At 50.8% G+C, this 18,958-nt stretch overlaps 1 protein-coding gene across 1 annotated transcript in view; it reads left to right on the top strand.

Annotated features, from left to right (window-relative positions):
- Window positions 1-12,334, top strand: part of VDR (vitamin D receptor) — a 58,144-nt gene extending 45,810 nt beyond the window's left edge. Inside the window, exons 7-10 of the mRNA XM_055395695.2 lie at window positions 67-238; window positions 7,937-8,088; window positions 8,272-8,388; window positions 9,879-12,334. Coding sequence (XP_055251670.1) covers window positions 67-238; window positions 7,937-8,088; window positions 8,272-8,388; window positions 9,879-10,138 — 701 coding nt within the window. The 3' untranslated portion in view covers window positions 10,139-12,334. The remainder of the gene's footprint in view (window positions 1-66; window positions 239-7,936; window positions 8,089-8,271; window positions 8,389-9,878) is intronic.
- The last annotated feature ends 6,624 nt before the right edge of the window (window positions 12,335-18,958 follow it).

The following is an 18,958-nucleotide window of genomic DNA, read 5'->3' on the forward strand; positions in this document are numbered from 1 at the left end:
ACAGGAGGGCCTCACAGGAGGAAACCTGGCTCAAGTAATTCCTTTTCTTCCCTCTTCCTTCCCCAGACACAACGGAGCCAACCAGCTTCTCTAACCTGGATCTGAATGAAGAAGACTCCGATGACCCTTCTGTGACCCTGGACCTGTCCCAGCTCTCCATGCTGCCCCACCTGGCTGACCTGGTCAGTTACAGCATCCAAAAGGTCATCGGCTTTGCCAAGATGATCCCAGGGTTCAGGTAAGGAGCTTCCGGGACATCCAGGAGACAGAGTCAGAATCCTATCCTGAGCCCAAAGAAGTCGTGGAAATTCTCAACCTACTGCTTCTCAAAATACACCTTCAGGTCCTATCCCAGACCTCCTAAATCAGAATCTCTAGGAGAGGTCCATAAATCTGTTTTTAAGAAGTGCAGCCTCTCCAGCATTATGGGGCAGGCTGGCACTAGAAAGCCATGCATCCTTCACAGTGTCTGTGTGATAGAACAAACACTGCCCAGTGAAGTTCAACACTAGGATTTCCAGTGTTGGAGCCGGTATGTCAGAACTGGGTTGAGAACTCTGAGTTTGCTACTGTGTCCATTCCAGCTGCCGTGAATCTAATTCTCATATTATCTTTTTTATTTTTTTAATATTTTATTTATTTTTTTGGCTGAGCTAGATCTGAGTTGGGGCATGTAGGATCTTTGATCTTCGTTGAGGCATGTGGACTCTTAGTTGCGCTGTATCGGGCCCCCCGCATTGGGAGTGTGCATGTAGTCTTAGCCGCTGGGAAGTCCCAGGGACACCAGGGAAGTCCCTCATGTTATCCTTTTAAATTAAACCTACATTAATCCTTCACTCCCAATTCTGAAATCAGGATGAAGTGATAGAGTAGAGAAAGGGCTGAGTTTATAAAGTAATTTAGAAATCCTAGAGGGAGCAGGACTTGCATCTATAACCTGGGCATCTTTCACCCAATTTATGTATCACCCAAGGCCGTTTCCTAATTGCACTGAGATATTTTTTGCCAAAGTAGGTAAGAATAAGGAGTTCGACTAAAGTAGTGCATGCTTAGTCACTCGTTGTGTCTGACTCTTTGTGACCCTATGTACTGGAGCCAGCCAGGTTCATCTGTCCATGGGATTCTCCAGGCTCCTTTGTCCTTGGGATTCTCCAGGCAAGAATGCTGGAGTGGCTTGCCATTTCCTCCTCCAGGGGATCTTCCCAACCCCAGGATCAAACCTGCATCTCTTTCGTCTCCTGCATTAGCAGGCAGGTTCTTACTTCTGAGCCACCCAGGAAGCCCTCAACTGAAGTAGAGACCCTCCCTTATGGATTCATTTATACATGTTTAAATGTTCTATTGTTTTGGTAATAATGGTATATAATACTTATATTTAAATGGTTGTGCGTGCTCAGTCACTTCAGTCATGTCTGACTCTGTGCGACCCTATGGACTATAGCCTGCCAGGCTCCTCTGTCCATGGGATTATCCATGCAAGAATACCAGAGTGGGTTGCCATGCCCTCCTCATTTAAATGGTCATGCAGCATTAAATATTCTTGAAAGTATGTAAAAGTTAACACTTATAGCAGATATGCTGGGAAGCAGTTGAATCTATATTGATGAATGTATATAGCCTCCTTCTTTCTAAAAGTTCATTTGGGACATTGTTATCAAATACATGGACAATGTGTTTGAGACATGAAGTAAATTAATGAATATCAAGCAGCCTTCTCATCCTTTCAGCTAATAGCAATAGTCAAAGTCGTATCAGAAAGGGGCAGCATGCTTCCTCAGCACTAGTGCTCAGATTCAGGGCTAGAACATTGGGAGCTGGAAAATGACTGTATGTTGGTCAGCTCTGGATGGAAGCTAACAGCGGGTGCATTCATTGTTTTGGGAATCTCTGCAGTGTAGGGAAGCCATCAGCTGCTGTCAGAATTGCCACGTGGGCACGCTACCAGCTAAATGTTAGTAACTTGTGCAGCTAAACCCAGCACTTGCGAGTTTATCTCTATCCTGAGACAACTTGGTGTCTGTTACTTTATGCCTCACACCAGTTCAAACACCAGGTATTTGCCAATGCTCTTTCCTGGAATTAATATGAAAATTGTAAAGGAGCGAAAACATCTAATGGCATTGAGACATTCTTCCCGTATCACGCACCTTGGTCGCATTAAAAGGAGTAAAGGCCACTCTGGTAGGCAGAACGGGTGTTGTCTGTGAGGCCCGAGATTCACCCTCCAGAGCCCTTCCTTGGAACCGATGACACATTCTGCTCAGTTCAGGTTCCAACTCCCTCCTCCTCCCTTCGCATTACTGTTGGCAAACTGTACTTGTTCCAAAGTCTTGTTTTGTGTAAATAGCTAGAGAAAAAAAAAACACTTCAGGTTGTTGATACACTGTAGCAGGCGGCTCCCAGCTGAATTCCAGGAGCAGCAGACCTCCTCTGCACAGAGTTCCTCCTTCCTTGCCCAGTGGACCAGAGAGCACCCGAAGCCCTGTCCAGAGGCTGAGGTTTGGTGATTTTCAGTGGTGGCTGGGTGATTTTCCACCTGAGAAAATCATCCTAAAAAGAAAGTGACTCATTTAACCAGACTACCCCAATGCACCCCCTCCACCCAGTAACTCGAGCCCCAGTTTTTCTCTTGGGCCCCATCCCTTACCCTTACCCCACACACCCTCATACAAACTAGCATCACTAGCCCCTCAATTCCTCTCCCCAAGTGAAAGTCATGTCTGACTCTTTGCGACCCAATGGACTGTAGCCCACCAGGCTCCTCTGTCCATGGGATTCTCCAGGCAAGAATACTGGAGTTGCCATACCCTCCTCCAGGGGATCTTCCCAACCCAGTGATCAAACTTGCATCTCCTGTACTGCAGGCAGATTCTTTACCACTAGCACCACCTGGGAAGCCCTCCTCTCCCCAAGGATGAGCTAAAATCTCCCCCTTTCCTTCCAAGTCTCATTCTCCAGAGTTCCCTGGTCTAGCCTTGCAGTCTGGGCTGAAGTGAGGTGTATACGAACAGGTACTGCAACCACCCAACTATTGAGACCAAATGGATTAAATCAGTCCTAAACATGCTTGAGTTGACTTTTCTGGTTTCGGCATGGCTTGAGAAGTCGCAAAGTGGAATGTTTTACAACAAAACTGGAGCGGGCCTTAGCAAGGGCTCTGGGAGGGTCACTGATGTGGATGTTCCCTGGGACTAGATGGAGCAGATGCTACACCAGGCCTGGACCAGAGCCCAGGCTCCCGGGACCCAGGCGGGGCCAGCCCATCTGCTCTCTGGTTCTGCCGGTTTCTGCAGTTAGAGGTTCTGTTCTTCCAAGAAGTGAAAGAACAGTGGCTGCGTCCCTGGTAGCTTTGATCTTGCTGCCTGGAGGCAGGGGTGGAAAGTGTGGGGAGGGCAGGATGAGACGTCTGTGTGGGTGAGTGGAGGCGAGAATACAGGATGAGACTCCAGTGCGGGTGTGGGACCAAAGTCGGGCAGGACTGGATGGGCTGTGCCGGGTGTGAACTGCCCTGTGGTGTGACCTTGGCTCTGCTCCTGTCTCCCACCTCTTCTCCCTCGGCCTCTTGGTCTGCACCCCACAAACCTCTCTCCCTCAGCCCTGCAAGAGAAATGCAGGGGAACGTGGCATCAGGAGCAGCAACATAATGACCATGAGTGGTCTTGAATCTGAGCGCCAGGGACCCCAGGCTTCACTGCCCAGAGGTGTGCATGAGGGACCAGACCCAGTCAGCCCCAGAAGACTACATGCCTTCAACCTCACCGCTATTTTTATCCCTAGGGACTCCTTCCTGGGTCAAAGGCCTGGGGTCACAGTGCTTCCCTCCTCCTGTGCCTTTCCTCTGTATTCACTTATGTATCTGTCCAGAGCTCAGCTTTCTTACATATACCATGAGAGACAGAAGGTGACTGGCTTCCAGAGGGTCGATGTCTGATGGAACAGACAGACTTGTGAACAGCTGCAGTGAATGCAGCTGAGGGGATACAAGCAGGGAGGGTCTGGACACCGCCTGGTAGGGATGGGAAAGACAAGCAACACATACCCAGAGCATCTCACAGGTGCCCAGAAGCGGCCGCCGGGGTGAAAACTGGTCTGGGTGTAAATATTAGTCAGGTCCAGAGAGAAGCCCAGAGCCAGAGCTGATGCAGAAACCAGAAGGACCTAGGTCTCTTCCTGACTTCCCCTTACTTCCACTGCTACCCCCACCCACCACCATTGCCAGTTCTGGCTGCAAGCTGCACTTAGAAAGTCCCTGTATTTCCAGGCTGTGGGTGGTAATTCGAGGTCGTTCTAGATTTGCTTTCACAGAAGTAGTATGTCTGGATCACAGTAGGCAGTGGTCCTGCTGAAATCTCTGTAGCCAGGCACCCGTGGGATGTTTGTTCACTTCCAGCCATCCATTCTGAGTGGGCCATTGAACAAAACATTACGTACAAAGATGTCCCTCGTGGAATTACTTATAACAGCAAAACTCGTCATTGCTGTTATTGTTCAGCCGCTAAGTCATGTCTGACTCTTTGCAACCCCGTGGGCCGTAGCCCACCAGGCTTCTCTGTCCATGGGATTTCCCAGGCAAGAATACTGGAATGGGTTGCCATTTCCTTCTCCAGGGGATCTTCCTGACCCAGGGATCAAGCCCACATCTCTGGGCATCGGCAGGTGGATTCTTTACCACTAACCACCAGGGAAGCCCCAAACAGCAAAACTTAGAAGTGACCACAGTGCCCAAACATAGGTGGGTGGAAGACTGATTAAAGGACCTCTAATACATTGGTGTAACACGCTGCCGCGCACTATCAACTGACATAGAAAAGTGGGGCAGGATTACTATGACCTGGTGCATGTTTGAAAAAGAGATATTTGCATGGAAACAGACAGGAAGAAAATAAACCAAAATGTTCATCGTGGTTATGAGCCATTTTTATTTGCCTTTATATTTTGTCTTTTCCCAAGATTTAATAATGAACATATTTTACTTGCATCATGAATTAAAGCCCAGATGAGGGTGGTGTTAGTTTTCACTTTTTCAGTGTGGATTGAGGGGTGCCAAGGACAGTGAGACATTCAGACACTGTGGCATCAGGGTTGTTTGTCCCAGAGAAGAGGCAAAGGGAGGGGGGCATGGTGGCCTTCCTTAAATGGTTAAAGGGGTGTTCCATGGATTGGGCTCCACTGGTGGCTCAGTTAGTAAAGAATCTGCCTGCAACCCAGGAGACTCAGGTTTGATCTCTGGGTAGGGAAGACCCCCTGGAGAAGTAAATGGCAACCCACTCTAGTATTCTTGCCTGGAAAATCCCATGGACAGAGGAGCCTGGCAGTCTACAGTCCATGCCATCACGAAGAATCGGACACAGCTTATCAACTAAACCACCACCACACCCATGGCTAATGCAAAACTCAGGTTCTGTCTTCCTTGAGAGAACAGAACTACAAGCCATGGATGAGTGTGTCATCTTGTGGGTTATTGCTCAACAGAAGAAGACATTATTAGCCTGAGAGCCAAGCACCTCATGACTGTGGCCAAGGGTTGGGAGCTCCCTGGCCCCGGGGGAATCCTGCAGTGGTTGCGTGAGAGCCATCTGTCAGAAATGCTGAAGAAAGAACTGGACCACAGTCTCTCGGAGAGGCCTTCCAACTCTAACACTTTGTGATTTGCCTTCAGCGCAGGCCCTTTGGTGCCCATCTAATCATGCAAGCCTTTCCACACCTCCTCACCCATCACCTGTTGACATAGGACTCTTATCCATTAACGTCTGTTTCCCACCTTTTGACATTCTGAAGTGCAGCCACAGGGGGTGACAGCCCTTCAACAGGATATCCAGGAGAAGTAAGCAATCAGAAAGAGAGGGAAGAAGAAGTGGAAGCGGTTTGATCTGTGGGCCCTGAGTCTTTCCTCTTCTTTGTTCAGATAAGCCCAGCTCGTGACTCAGAATAGTGGGGCTAGTCGTGAGCCTCTTGACTCATCAACACAGAGTTACTGATCCTCTCGTCAAGCTCAGGGCCCAGTGACCAGTGTGAGCATGGTGCTGGTCTTCAAGCAGCTTACGATGAGGAGCCAGAGACAATCATCTAAAGGACAGGAGTAACCGGAGCCTATTATACAGAGTGAAGTAAGTCAGAAAGAAAAACACCAGTACAGTATACTAACGCACATATATGGAATTTAGAAAGATGGTAATGATGACCCTGTGTGCAAGACAGCAAAAGAGACACAGATGTAAAGAACAGTCTTTTGGACTCTGTGGGAGAAGGCGAGGGTGGGATGATTTGAGAGAATAGCACTGAAACATGTATATTACCGTATATGAAACAGATCACCAGTCCAGGCTCGATGCATGAGACAGGGTGCTCAGGGCCAGTGCACTGGGATGACCCTGAGGGATGGGATGGGGAGGGAGGCGGAAGGGAGGTTCAGGATGGGGAACACATATACACCCGGGGCGGATTCATGTCAATGTATGGCAAAAACCGCTACAATATTGTAAAGTAATTAGCCTCCAATTAAAATTAATTAATTAATTAAAAAATAAAAATAAAGGACTGGAGTGAAGGGGAAAGGCAAAAATAGGAGTACAAGCAATGTGCAGCAGGTCTTAAAGGAGTGTCTGTAATTCTATGAAGAGAATCAGAGGGTGGAGGGATCCAAGGGAGGCCTAACTGGACTCAGGACCAGAAGAAGATACATTCTCTAAGCTGGAGCTGTCCTGTGTTCAAAGGCATGGCAGTGTGAGAATGCCTAGCATTCAAATATGGAGTAGTTTTATGTTGTTAGAATGGAGCGTTGGCGGAGTCTGTGATGGGAAGCAGGGCTGGAAAGACATGTTGGAGCCAAGTTATGGAGTATGGGCTTGACCCTAGGGTTTTGGATGGTCCGTGAGGATTTCTGAGCACAGGAGTGACACTTTCCTGTAGCAACAGTAAGAAAGGTGAACGAGAGACCTGACTCCAGGATTCTAATAAGAGGCTACTGAAAAAGATGATGGAACTCTGAATCAAAACAGTCTGGAGGGAGTGGGGTCCAGAGATGTCCTGGAGACAGAATTGACTTCACTGCTGGAAGGACCAAAGAATAGGAGTCATTGAGGACGGTCCTGGCCATGCTTTTGCAGACCTCCGTATTCATGCCATGGGCTTCCCAGGTTGTGCTAGTGGTAAAGAACCTGCCTGCCAATGCAGACGGAGAAGGCAACGGCAAGCCACTCCAGTACTCTTGCCTAGAAAATCCCATGGATGGAGTCGCTACAAGTCAGACATGACTGAGCGGCTTCACTTTCCCTTTTCACTTTCACACATTGGAGAAGGAAATGGCAACCCACTCCAGTGTTCTTGCCTGGAGAATCCCAGGGACGGGTGAGCCTGGTGGGCTTCCGTCTATGGGGTCGCACAGAGTCGGACACGACTGAAGTGACTTAGCAGCAGCAGCAGCAGCAGCCAATGCAGAAGACATAGGAGTCGTGGGTTCAATCCCTGGGCCAGGAAGATCCCCTGGAGAAGGGAATGGCAACCCGCTCCAGTATTCTTGCCTGGAGAATCCCATGGACAGAGGAACCTGGCAGGCTGCAGTCCATGAGGTCCCAAAGAATCGGACATGACCGAAGCGTCTTAGCACACACGTACTCATGCCATAACCCTGGGAGCCTCCTCAGGCTCTATCTTCCTGACCCTAGAAGAGCCATGACTGCTTAGACTTGGGAAAGTCACTGGATTTCCCCTGTCTTAGTGGCTGAGCTACACCATCTGGCATTTGGTCATACCTTTGAGCTGTTCTCCTTCAAGAAACAGTCTTTTCTTTCCACCCAGGCTGCAAGTTCCTCGATGGAGGACCCAGAGCGCGTGCTGGTCGCCTGGCAGGTGTACGCCTGTCAAAGCATTGCACTGATCGGCATGACATGAAGGTCTTGACGAGTAACCTGATCTTCCCCTCTACCCTCCCTGGCAGAGACCTCACCCCTGAGGACCAGATCGTGCTGCTGAAGTCGAGTGCCATTGAGGTCATCATGCTGCGCTCCAACCAGTCCTTCACCCTGGACGACATGTCCTGGACCTGTGGCAGCCCGGACTACAAGTACCGAGTCAGCGACGTGACCAGAGGTGCGGCTGGGTTCTGCCTTCACCTGCCTAGGCTCCACCCCTCCTGGGGTCACGTGCCCCACCAGGCACTTCAGAGGGAGGGAGGTAGCAACTGGGAGAGAAGGGTCAGGCTGAGGGTGGTGGAGTGGGGTGGATGGCCCCTGCGGATGCCCACAGCAGCCGGCTTGCTGTTCTCTCTTGTAGCCGGACACAGCCTGGAGCTCATCGAGCCCCTCATCAAGTTCCAGGTGGGGCTGAAGAAGCTGAATTTGCATGAAGAGGAACATGTCCTGCTCATGGCCATCTGCATTGTCTCCCCAGGTACCTAGTGGCATGGGGAGTGGGGGGCATGAAGGATGAGCCCTGCTGAGGGCCAGCAGAGAAGTTCGGGGGGAGAAGTGAGCAAAAGGAGAGACCAACCAGGAAAGACCCACTTTGCGGGGTTTGCACAGCCTGCGTGGTATGGGTTTGTTGAGGGTTTCCTTACTGCTCTTGAGCTAGAGAGACCATTGCTGGCTCATGGGTGGGATTCTGAAGAACCAGACTCAGGCTGTGCTCTTGTGTGAACTGGATTGACCTCTGCTGACAAAACCCTGGGGCCTGATAGATGGCTCTACTGGCCTGATACCCGGCCTGATCGTTTAGCTGACAGGTGCTGGAGGCAGAGTGCTGTGAGCCTCGAGCTCTCCTGCCTGTTTGGGGTGGGAAGAGGGAGAGAGGTCGAGGAGGAGGAGATCTTGCAGTCCTGAGGATGCTGGATGGCTGGTGAGGCCCCACCTAGACGGAGTTCAGGGAACAAGCCAGTGGCCTCTATGAAGGGACGCTTTCCTGGGCAGGCGCCCAAGGAGAGGACACGGGCACCCCTCCCGCTGCCCAGCATTCACTCATGCATTCACCGACTCAGCACTGATTTCTCAGGCTTCTGTAAAGCACTGTGCCTGGCACAGGGACTCAGCAGCAAACAGGACGTAGATCCCCCCATCAAGTGTAGGAGGAGACATTGCTGCTGCTGCTAAGTCACTTCAGTCGTGTCCGACTCTGTGTGACCCCATAGACAGAAGCCCACCAGGCTCCCCCTTCCCTGGGATTCTCCAGGCAAGAACACTGGAGTGGGTTGCCATTTCCTTCTCCAGTGTGTGAAAGTGAAAAGTGAAAGTGAAGTCGCTCAGTCGTGTCCGACCCTTAGCAACCCCACGGACTGCAGCCTACCAGGCTCCTCCATCCATGGGATTCTCCAGGCAAGAGTACTGGAGTGGCTTGCCATTGCCTTCTCTAGGAGGAGACATTAAATACATGCAATTTAACAACCAACTCCTTGTGTGATGAGAGTTTTAAAAATAAAGTACATGATGCTACAGAGGGTAGAGCAGAAAATGAGAGCCTGATGTCATCTGGAGGTAAGGGCTCATCAGGAATGACCTTGAGGAAGGTCCTTTATGCTGTTACCTGAAGGATCAGTAAGAGGCAGGCAAAAGTAAAGGAGATGAGTTCCTGCTCAAAGGAACACAGATGTGAAGCCTGGAGGTCAGAGAGCCTGGGATCTATATCCTGATGAAAGATGGAGAATAGAGACAGGAGAGAGACGAGGTGGGGACAGGACCAGAAGACCCGGATGGACCTGAGACTTGATCCTCGAGGCAATGGGAAGTGGCCAAGGGGTTGGGGAGGTCTGATGTCACAGGTTAGCAGCTGTCCAGGAGTGACCAAGGAAGATGCTGAGGCTGGGGGTCTGTGCTGGCTGAGGGGTGGGGGCTGGGCAGTAAGGGACCCGACTCAGAGTTTCCCCCTGCCCCTCGCCTCTCTGCCCACAGACCGCCCCGGAGTGCAGGACGCTGCGCTGGTTGAAGCCATCCAAGACCGCCTGTCTAACACGCTGCAGACCTACATCCGCTGCCGCCACCCGCCGCCAGGCAGCCACCTGCTCTATGCCAAGATGATCCAGAAGCTGGCGGACCTGCGCAGCCTGAACGAGGAGCACTCCAAGCAGTACCGCTGCCTCTCCTTCCAGCCCGAGTGTGGCATGAAGCTCACGCCTCTCCTGCTCGAGGTGTTTGGCAACGAGATCTCCTGACTCTGGCGGCCTGCACTGGCACCTGGGAGGGGCGGCCTCTCCAGGGCCGGGCACCCAGGCCTGGGGTTGGCAGCTGGCCAGCAGCCCTTTCCACCCCTGCTGGGGTTCAGCCCCTCTCCCGCCTCCCCTCCCCGGCTGGCCCATCCTCGCTCCTGCCCCGTCTAACACCAGGTCCCTCTCACCTGTAGGCCACAGGCTTCCCCCCCACCGCACCCCCCCTTCCCTCAAGGCCTCAGTCATGAGGATTTTTTGTTTATTTGACAAAGGAACTCAAGTGGGGGCAGAGGGCAGAGGCTGAAGCTGGGCCCTTGCCCGGGGATGCCCCTGCCACTCCGGAAGTGGCTGCTGGCTGGTGCCGAGGCAACAGGCAGGAGGGAGAGACAGAGCCACTCCTCAGGGACAGAGACACCTGTACCTCCACTGCACTCCACGCCCATCCATCCCGGGCTGCTGGGACCACCCTTCCTCTGCCCACCCATGACGCATACTGACTCACAACCCCCTCCTCATTCTGCTGCCAGTCTGTGCTGTCTGCCCCTGGGTGGTGCGCCGCGATGGGCCCTTCATCTCTGCCTTCTTACCCTGGCCCTCCTCGGACACTCGCTGCCCAGGAAGCCCCAAATCCAAGGTGACCAAGATCACAACCCCCACCCTCGTTCACACTCTGCTGGCCGAAGGGTGCTTGCCTAACGCTTCATCCCACCACCACGGCAACAGCCTCCCCGGGAGCAGCTCTGGCAGGATGGGCTTTCTCCCCATGGTAGGGGCCACTGGCCCAGAACCCAAGTGCTGAGAGGCCAAGCAGGGAAGCGAGCAGGGCCCAGGTGATGGGGGGACAGCAAGACCAGCCTGGTAGAATAGTAGTAGACTGAGGCCCCACCCCTCTTGCCACTGAGGCCATGGGTCCTCAGCCTGGATCTAAGGGACTGGCAAGGCGGGAGCTCTTCTCCCTCCCACAGTCCACATGGCAGGACTGAATGGGCCCCAGGCTTCAGAGGATTGCAGCCACTGTCCTCATTCACACCCTGCGGGTCCCTACAGCGCACCCCAGAAAGGACTGGCCACAGGCTCTAGAGCCCTTGCACAGCAGCCCTGGGGCTGGACGGGCCTCACTCTGGGGTGGATGGCCAAGGGTCACCCAGAGGTCGGTCCACTGTCCCCGCCCCCATCAGTCTGGAGAAGCCACTTACCAGTAGGGCCTTGTCTTTCCTTCCTGGCAGAGTGGGATAAAGTGGGAAAGTGTCAGTCGCTCAGTAGTGTCCGACTCTTTACAACCCCATGGACTGTAGCCTGTCAGGCTCCTTTGTCCATGGGAGGGTGGGATGAGGGAGAGGAATTTCCAGATCCCAACAGCCCCAGCCCACCCGAGCCGCCTGGGTCTGCTTCCAGCACTGCTCCATCACCTCAAGTGTGGGTGGGGGACAGCAGGTCTGCAAGAGCACTTCTGGTGGAGTTGGGTGAGGTTGCTTCCTCCTTGTTCCCACCCCACCCGCTAATGTCAGAAAGGGCCAGTGAGGCAGGTGGGGTGGGGGCACCAAACTTCAAAGTCGGTGTTCTTCCCGTACCCAGAGCTGATGTCTGATAGATGGAAGTTGTCTTTAGAATCAGACGCCTTTGGGACCACGTCCTGATAAAGAGGATAGTAGGCACCGCTAATGAAGAGATGCTTATGGGAGGTGTGGACTCACGTTGGGGAAGTTCTGCACACTATTGTTGTTGTTATTTTACAAATTAAGGAGAGACCCTTGGGATCCGATTGTAGAAAAGGCTTGAAAATCGCTAACCCAGTTCAACCCCCTTGTTAGAGAAAACTGATGCTGAGGAGAAGGTGTGACTTGCCCAAGCTCGTGTAACTAGTTCGGGGCAGCCCCAGGTCTGGACCTGGACGTTGGCCATGGGGTCCCGTGCTGTTTTTACTATACCGTGCTAGAGCTCAGACGTCATGTCCCATTCCCCTGGTGGCCGACCTCTCCCCTTGGGGGAAGCCCTGGGTTTTAGACGGAGCAAGTCCAGAGCCCTGCCTCTCTTTCCTGGGCTGTCACCCCACTGACCCCTCAGGACCAGGAAAAGGGACGCCTCAGCCTGTGCCTTGGTGTGACACACACCCCACCCCCGTGTGGCCCTGGTCAGGTGGGGTCTCTGCCTCAGCTTGGTCTAATGCTGTTGCCTTATCAATAAAGCGAATTTGTCTTTGTACTATCTTCGCCCTCCCAGTGCTCCCCAGCCCTGCCTCCCAGGGAACACGGCAGGACACGCTGAGGACACCTGTTCCGCAGCCTCAGTGCCCCGACAGCCCCATGCAGCCCCGAAGCCCAGCCCAGCAGCCGGAAGGGAGAGAAAAGTGAGGTTCCCTCAACTGAAAGAAAATGTCATCTCTCTGTTTTAGAATGAGAGAATGTGAAGGCCGACAGTCATAAATCTCAACCTTTTAAAGTATATTATTGGAAAGCCAGGATGTGTTAGTCGCTCAGTCATGTCCGATTCTTTGCCACCCCATGGACTATAGCCCACCAGCCTCCTCTGTCTGTGGGATTTTCCAGACAGTACTGGAGTGGGTTGCCATTTCCTTCTCCAGGTGATCTTCCCAACCCAAGGATTGAACCCATGTCTCCTACACTGCAGGCAAATTATTTACCGTCTGAGCCACCAGGGAAGCCAGGAAAGTGTACACCAAAAATGCCAAATAAGCAAGATTCTGGGAGATAGGAAAAGCCTTCTCTGGCTGACTGGAAGAAGTAGGAGAATCTGAATGAGGTCAACAGGGAAGCTAAGAAAGTGCAGCAGATCTGGGCAAATCTGGAAATAAAACAGCAAAGAGGGCTTTGAAGAATGACTTCTGGTGATTTCCAAAGAGAAAAAACATTTGCCAAGAATTTGTCAAATAAAACCAATGAAGAAAGCTTCCCATGTGGTAATAAAGATGGCGGTTACTTACATAGCACTTACTTTATGGCAAGTACTGCTGTAAATAAAGGCGTTATGCAAACCAGCTTGCTTTATCCTTTTAAGGACCCTCTGGGGAAATGGACGACTACTGCACTCATTTCACAGAGCAGATAGCTTGCCCAAAGTGCCATTGGCGGTAAATGAGAGATGGGGTTTGAACCTTGGCAGCTGGCTCCACAAGCTGTTAATTACCTGCCACACTGCACTGATTCCTGCTGAGCCGAAGGGGCTGACAAATGACAGCCAGTCATGCCAGCTCTCTACGAAAGCGGGGGTAAGGGAGGTTCCCATTCCTAAAGTACACCTCGGGAAAGAGAAATTGGAGGTGCTGGATTCATCAGGGCTGTAGTCTCAGGAAGCATTCAGTAGCATGTGTTGGGTCCCTTTCTGTGTGGCCCTTACCTAAAACCTCCAGAATAGAAGCCAGGCACCTGTTGACTAAACTGTGCCTGTATTTGACGTGACCTGGCAAACTGCAAACGACTCTTGTGAATATACAGGACTTCAAAAGACCCCGAGGAGCCAATGCACCCCCTCCATTTCCAAAGAAAAGTGAGGTTTATGATAAAGGGTGGGGCTTCACAAGTGACGCTAGTGGTAAAGAGCCCCCCACCAAAGCAGGAGGCCAAAGAGTCACTGGTTCGATCCCTGGGTCAGGAAGATCCCCTGGAGGAGGGAATGGTACTCCAGTATTCTTGCTTGGAGAATCCCAGGGAGCCTGGTGAACTATGGTCCATGGAGTCACAGAGTTGGACACGACTGAAGCGACTTAGCACAGCACACATAATAAAGGGCAGATTTGCTAAACACACAAGCACAAATAACTAGCAAAAGACATGGAATGGTCATCTCGGGAAACCATGCAGGGAAAACATAACCAATGTATTTATTTAGGATAAGTTGGTCAGAGAACCTCTGGATGTGTGTAATTTTTCAGGAGCATCTGAAAAGATTTCAAATCAAATGTGTCAGTGGGGGATGGGATGGGAGTAGAAGAATTGGGGATGGGGCTTGAGGGCTGTTTTGTCAAGAAAAGTGAATGAGTTTAGAGAAGTACCATCCCAGGCTACATCTCTGGCAGGAGAAATATGAAGACGAGCCCCCAGAAACTGTTAGGAGGCTCTTATTTAGCACTTTTATAGATGATCCAGAGGAACACAAAATCTCCAAGGCTTTGTGTTACAATCAACTTTTCCAGGTAAACAGAGAGGAATGTATCCAGTTAGGAGAAAGTGATTTTTAGTTTTCACATTCCAGGCCTTGGGTCCACATCTGTGTTGTTCAATAAGGTAGCTGCATGTGACTATTTAAATTAAAAGTCATTAAAATTAAATAAAAGTAAACATTTAGCTCTTCAGCTGCACTCACCAATTCTTAGTGCCCAGTAGCCTCAGGCCTATGGGAATGGACAGACCATTTCCCTCTTTGCAGGAAGTTCTGTTGGACAGGGTTGGTCTGCACAATGCATCCTGTTCATGGATGGTTCGTTTCTGTCCATCTGTCGGTCAGACGGCCACTAAGTATTTGACACCATATAGAGGTGTCAGATGCTCCCCTGGTGGCTGAGTGGTAAAGAATCTGCCTCCAATGGAGGAGACATGGGTTCAAGCCCCGGATCGGGAAGATACTCTCTGGAGAAGGAAATGGCAGCCCACTCCAGTATTCTTGCCTGGAAAATCCTATGGACAAAGGAGCCTGGCAGACTACAGTCAATGGGATCACAAGAGCTGGACACAACTTAGCGACTAAACTACCACCACCAAAGGCTATTTAAGGAACATCCTCCCTTTACATCAAGCAACGTTGTAATGGGACTAGTGTGAACACAGCCACTCCTCAGAAGAAATATAAGAAACATCTCACAGATCACAAGGCTGATAGGCTCAGAGCTTCATGTGGCATAAATAGGCCAGCACTGTGCCAGGATACCCTGATTTCCTCAGTCCTGGGGACCAGTAGACAGGGAGGGCTTGCCTCAAGTGACCAGAGACCTCAGATCAGGGTCTCTGGCTGCTACTGAGGTTACCTGGCGGCTGTCTATGCATCTCGGGTCTGTCTGCCTGCCCCGTGGCCCTGCAGGGGACAAGGGTGATGCGTGACATCCCAGTGTGACCAAAGGAATGCCTCTTCATGCCAGCTGGCTCTCACTGTAGGCATGATGTCTGCGAGGCTCCTGGAGGGGGGTGTGTGCTCCAGCTGACCAGGAAGCATAACAGGATGTGGAGCAGAGACTGGGGGTAGGGATGGGGGTGGTCACTGGTCCAGAGAGCTGCTTGGAATCTATGCACTGAGACACACCATATGTAACACAGGAGACAGTGCTGTTGCGCGTTGGGTTCTGGGGACACCAACTCTGAAATGTAGAAAGAAGTGCAGGGAGCTCACTGGGGAGTAGTCACAAGATGATCATTGTGGGTGGCAAGGAAGAAAGTGGAATCGGGTGGAGGGAGAAACTGGGCTGCAGTGCAGTCTCAAAGGAGGTCTCAACCAGCCCTTACGGGGCTCTGAACCTGGGATGGCCCTTCAGATTGCCCCATGCAGGCTTCCCCCCAGAAAAGAGTATGAATTTCATGTGTCCTCCTTTCAGCCAAGACTAGGTAAGGATTGGGGGTTGTTTCTTCACATTTGGTACAACCTGAAGCCTTGCGGAGGGACCAGCACGCTTCCAGGTCCTTCTTTTTGGCTCTAGGGAGTGGGCAGCAATAGTTCCTGGGGCTCCCTCCAGAGGGGGCTGTTCCCAGCTTCTTCTGAGCTTTGGACTGTCTAGTGTTTCCCCGCCCCCGCCGAAGTCACGTTGAGTTCCACCACTAGGTGGTGCTACTGCCCTGCGGGGACAGGTTTGGGCCTGGCCACTCTCCCCGACTCCCTTCTTTCCCCCTATATCCTGCCTTTTACCTCTGTGAAGGTGCCTGACCCCTTTTGTCTGGGGCCTCTGAGCACCTTCCCTGCCGGCCCCCGGTTCCCCCTGAGGCCCAGCTTCATTGTGCAGTCCTTGCAGTGTCTCGCAGCAGGAACCCAGCACTGGCCTCAGGGCTGGGGATACAGCGATGAATAGCACAGCTGCTGCACCCCGAGAAAGGCACAGTCCGCTGGAAGAAGACAGACCTGTAAACAGGCCATCACCAGGCAGCACAAGCAGAAGCCAAACACTTAATGGCATAAACGGATGAGTTCTTGTCTTGGCTCTGCCAATGGCTATCTGTGTGACCTTAGGCAAGTGAATTGATGTTTTTGAGTCTCAGAATCTTCATCTATACAGTGCAACAATAATAGTACCCACTCTAGTGCGTTGTTGTGATAAAATCTGTGAAAAGCTCTCATCATAAATGCTGCCAGCATCATTATTAGCTTGCAGAGTGAATGGATGGTCAAATAAGTTTTCACTGGACGTTGACACCGCTCCAGCCCTCTAACGACTGATCTGGAGTAGCTCCAGAGGGATCGGTCTGACCCCGCCACGCTGATCTCAGCCTCTGGAAGCCATAAGCTCCTGCTCCATGAAAATCTACCGGCGAGGGGAGAAGGCGTCATTGCTCCATTCGGCCACCAGGGGGGCAGGTGTGCAACTTAATAAGCCAAATAGGCCTGAATTGGAAAGGCTCCGCTGGAGAGAAAATTGTGGGAAAGAGACGGGAAGGTAGGCACAGAAGTTCAAAAAACGGGGAAGTCTAGTTAATGCTGTTTCCAGCTTCTTTCAATTATGGGCTTTCTTCATCAGCTTCGCCTCCGCAGTGACATCACTGTACACATATTACCCACCCCATAACTAAAGTCAGTATTCTCTGGACCTAAGCGGCTCCTGTCCAGAGGGGAATCGCGATAAGCCACAAGAATCAGGTTTGCTCCGTGTATTTGTTGAGTCATAGTTTCTACTCACTCACCTTGGTGTTCACTGGACCCATGCTCCCTTGGTGGGGTACACAGCCCACAGTGATCCAGGAGCACGTGTCACTGTCCAGACTGTGAGGCTAGCTATGGTCACGTTCAACCACTTGGAGCTGTGACCATGGCTCGGCAGGCTGCTTCCACATCAGCTCTTTTCGAATGTTTTGGTCTTTGGACCATTAAAAGTAAAGAACGCCTGCGTGCGTGCTCAGTCGCTTTAGTCGTGTCTGACTCTGCAACTCCATGGACTGTAGCCCGCCAGGCTCTTCTCTCCGTGGGATTCTCCAGGCAAGAATACTGGAGTGGGTTTCCAAGCCCTCCTCCAGGAGATCTTCCCAAGCCAGGGATTGAACCACCATCTATTTCATCTCCAGTAATCCAGGTGGATTCTGTACAACTGAGCCATCTGGGAAGCCCCAAAAATGCTTACCCGCCTCCCTCAAAGAGCTTTCGTTTATGTGGGTTATATCGATCAATATTTGCCAAGTTAGAAACTTATTTCCTGACATTTTAAATTAATTTCTATTGGAGCATAGTTGCTTTACGGTTGTGTTAGTTTCTGCTGTATAGCAAAGTGAATCAGCTACACGTATACCTACATCCCTGTTTTGCTTTTCATGAAGATCCCCACAGAGTACCGAGTAGACTGAGCTACCCAGTACGTTTTCATTACTCATCTGATGGCATCCTGGTGGCTTTAAAGCCCCTGCTGGTTCTCATTCCTCTACTTTATACATAGTATCACTAGTGTGTATATGTCAATCCCAATCTCCCAATTCATCCCAATCGTCCCCCTCCCTATTTCCCCCTTGGTGTTCATACCTTTGTTTTCCACATCTGTGTCTGTATTTTTGCCTTGCAAATAAGATCATCTATACCATTTTTATCAGAATTTTAAACTGAGAAAAATATTAAATACTCATTAAATTTAAAAATTGTAATGAACCTATTATAAGGTAACATAAATGACACAATTTTTACTAAAAGTAACAAGTTTAGTGACAAGAAGGGATTGTTTGACAGTGTTGCAAATCTCTTTGATGTCTGGCTTCATAGAAGGCTGCTAGATTCTCATAACTGGTTCTGCAGCCCATCTACTAGAGTACCCCACATCATGAAAACTTTGGGAGACTTCTGTGTATACAGGTGAGAGAATGAGAGTTTAAAAGGCACTTAACGTATTGGTATTATTATGAAAATAGTTTCGACCTTGCAGGGCTCCTAAAAGGGGCTCAGGAATCCACAGCAGTCCCAGCCTACACTCTGAGCTCTACACTGCACATCCTTCCAAGCCTGGTTTCTTTGGCCTGATTTTGCCCTACCCTGTTCTCCATCTCCCAGTTTTCTCAACCTGTCAGACGCTTCCTGCTGCTTCAATTTCCAGCTCAGGCTTCATGTCTTGCACAAATTCTTCCCTGAACTCCACCACACTGTACCTTTTCTTGCCCTGTTTGGATAGAATGGTGCAGCCACTCTCTGGTAGAATGAAGTGTACATTGCAGTGTGTTTTACATTTCTGGTTGGCCTTTGGGGCTCCCTACCAGACTGGAACAAAGGAGGGATTCCATGAATGTAGCTGAATAAATACATGAATGAATGCATGAAAACGGGGCAGCGCGCCCCCACTTCTGTCAGCGTCTCAAAGATCTGATCCTCACAGTAGATGTCAAGTGAAAAAAAATTCTGCGTGGGTCCCTGCTGGAAGATGAAATGCAAACAGACTTATGCAAATTTCAACACCTTCCCTTGAACTTTGGAAACTGAGAACTTAAGTCCCTTCAGCTTCAGAACCCTTGTGCTAACTGCCTCTCTCTCTGCCATATCTCCCTTACTCTGTACGTGAATGATTGGGTTTGGGGACCAAAATGCAGAATTTATCATGGCATTTATCCCTGTTCACATCTGTCTGATTTGATTTTGCCCACATGTTAGTCTGTTCAAATCTTTGGAATCCTCACTTTGTCATCTAACGTTCTGACTATCCATGCT

The sequence above is a fragment of the Moschus berezovskii genome, chromosome 6, assembly GCF_049115385.1.
Source record: "Moschus berezovskii isolate FMDL1 chromosome 6, NW_MosBer_1.0, whole genome shotgun sequence".
Taxonomy (NCBI): Eukaryota; Metazoa; Chordata; class Mammalia; order Artiodactyla; family Moschidae; genus Moschus; species Moschus berezovskii.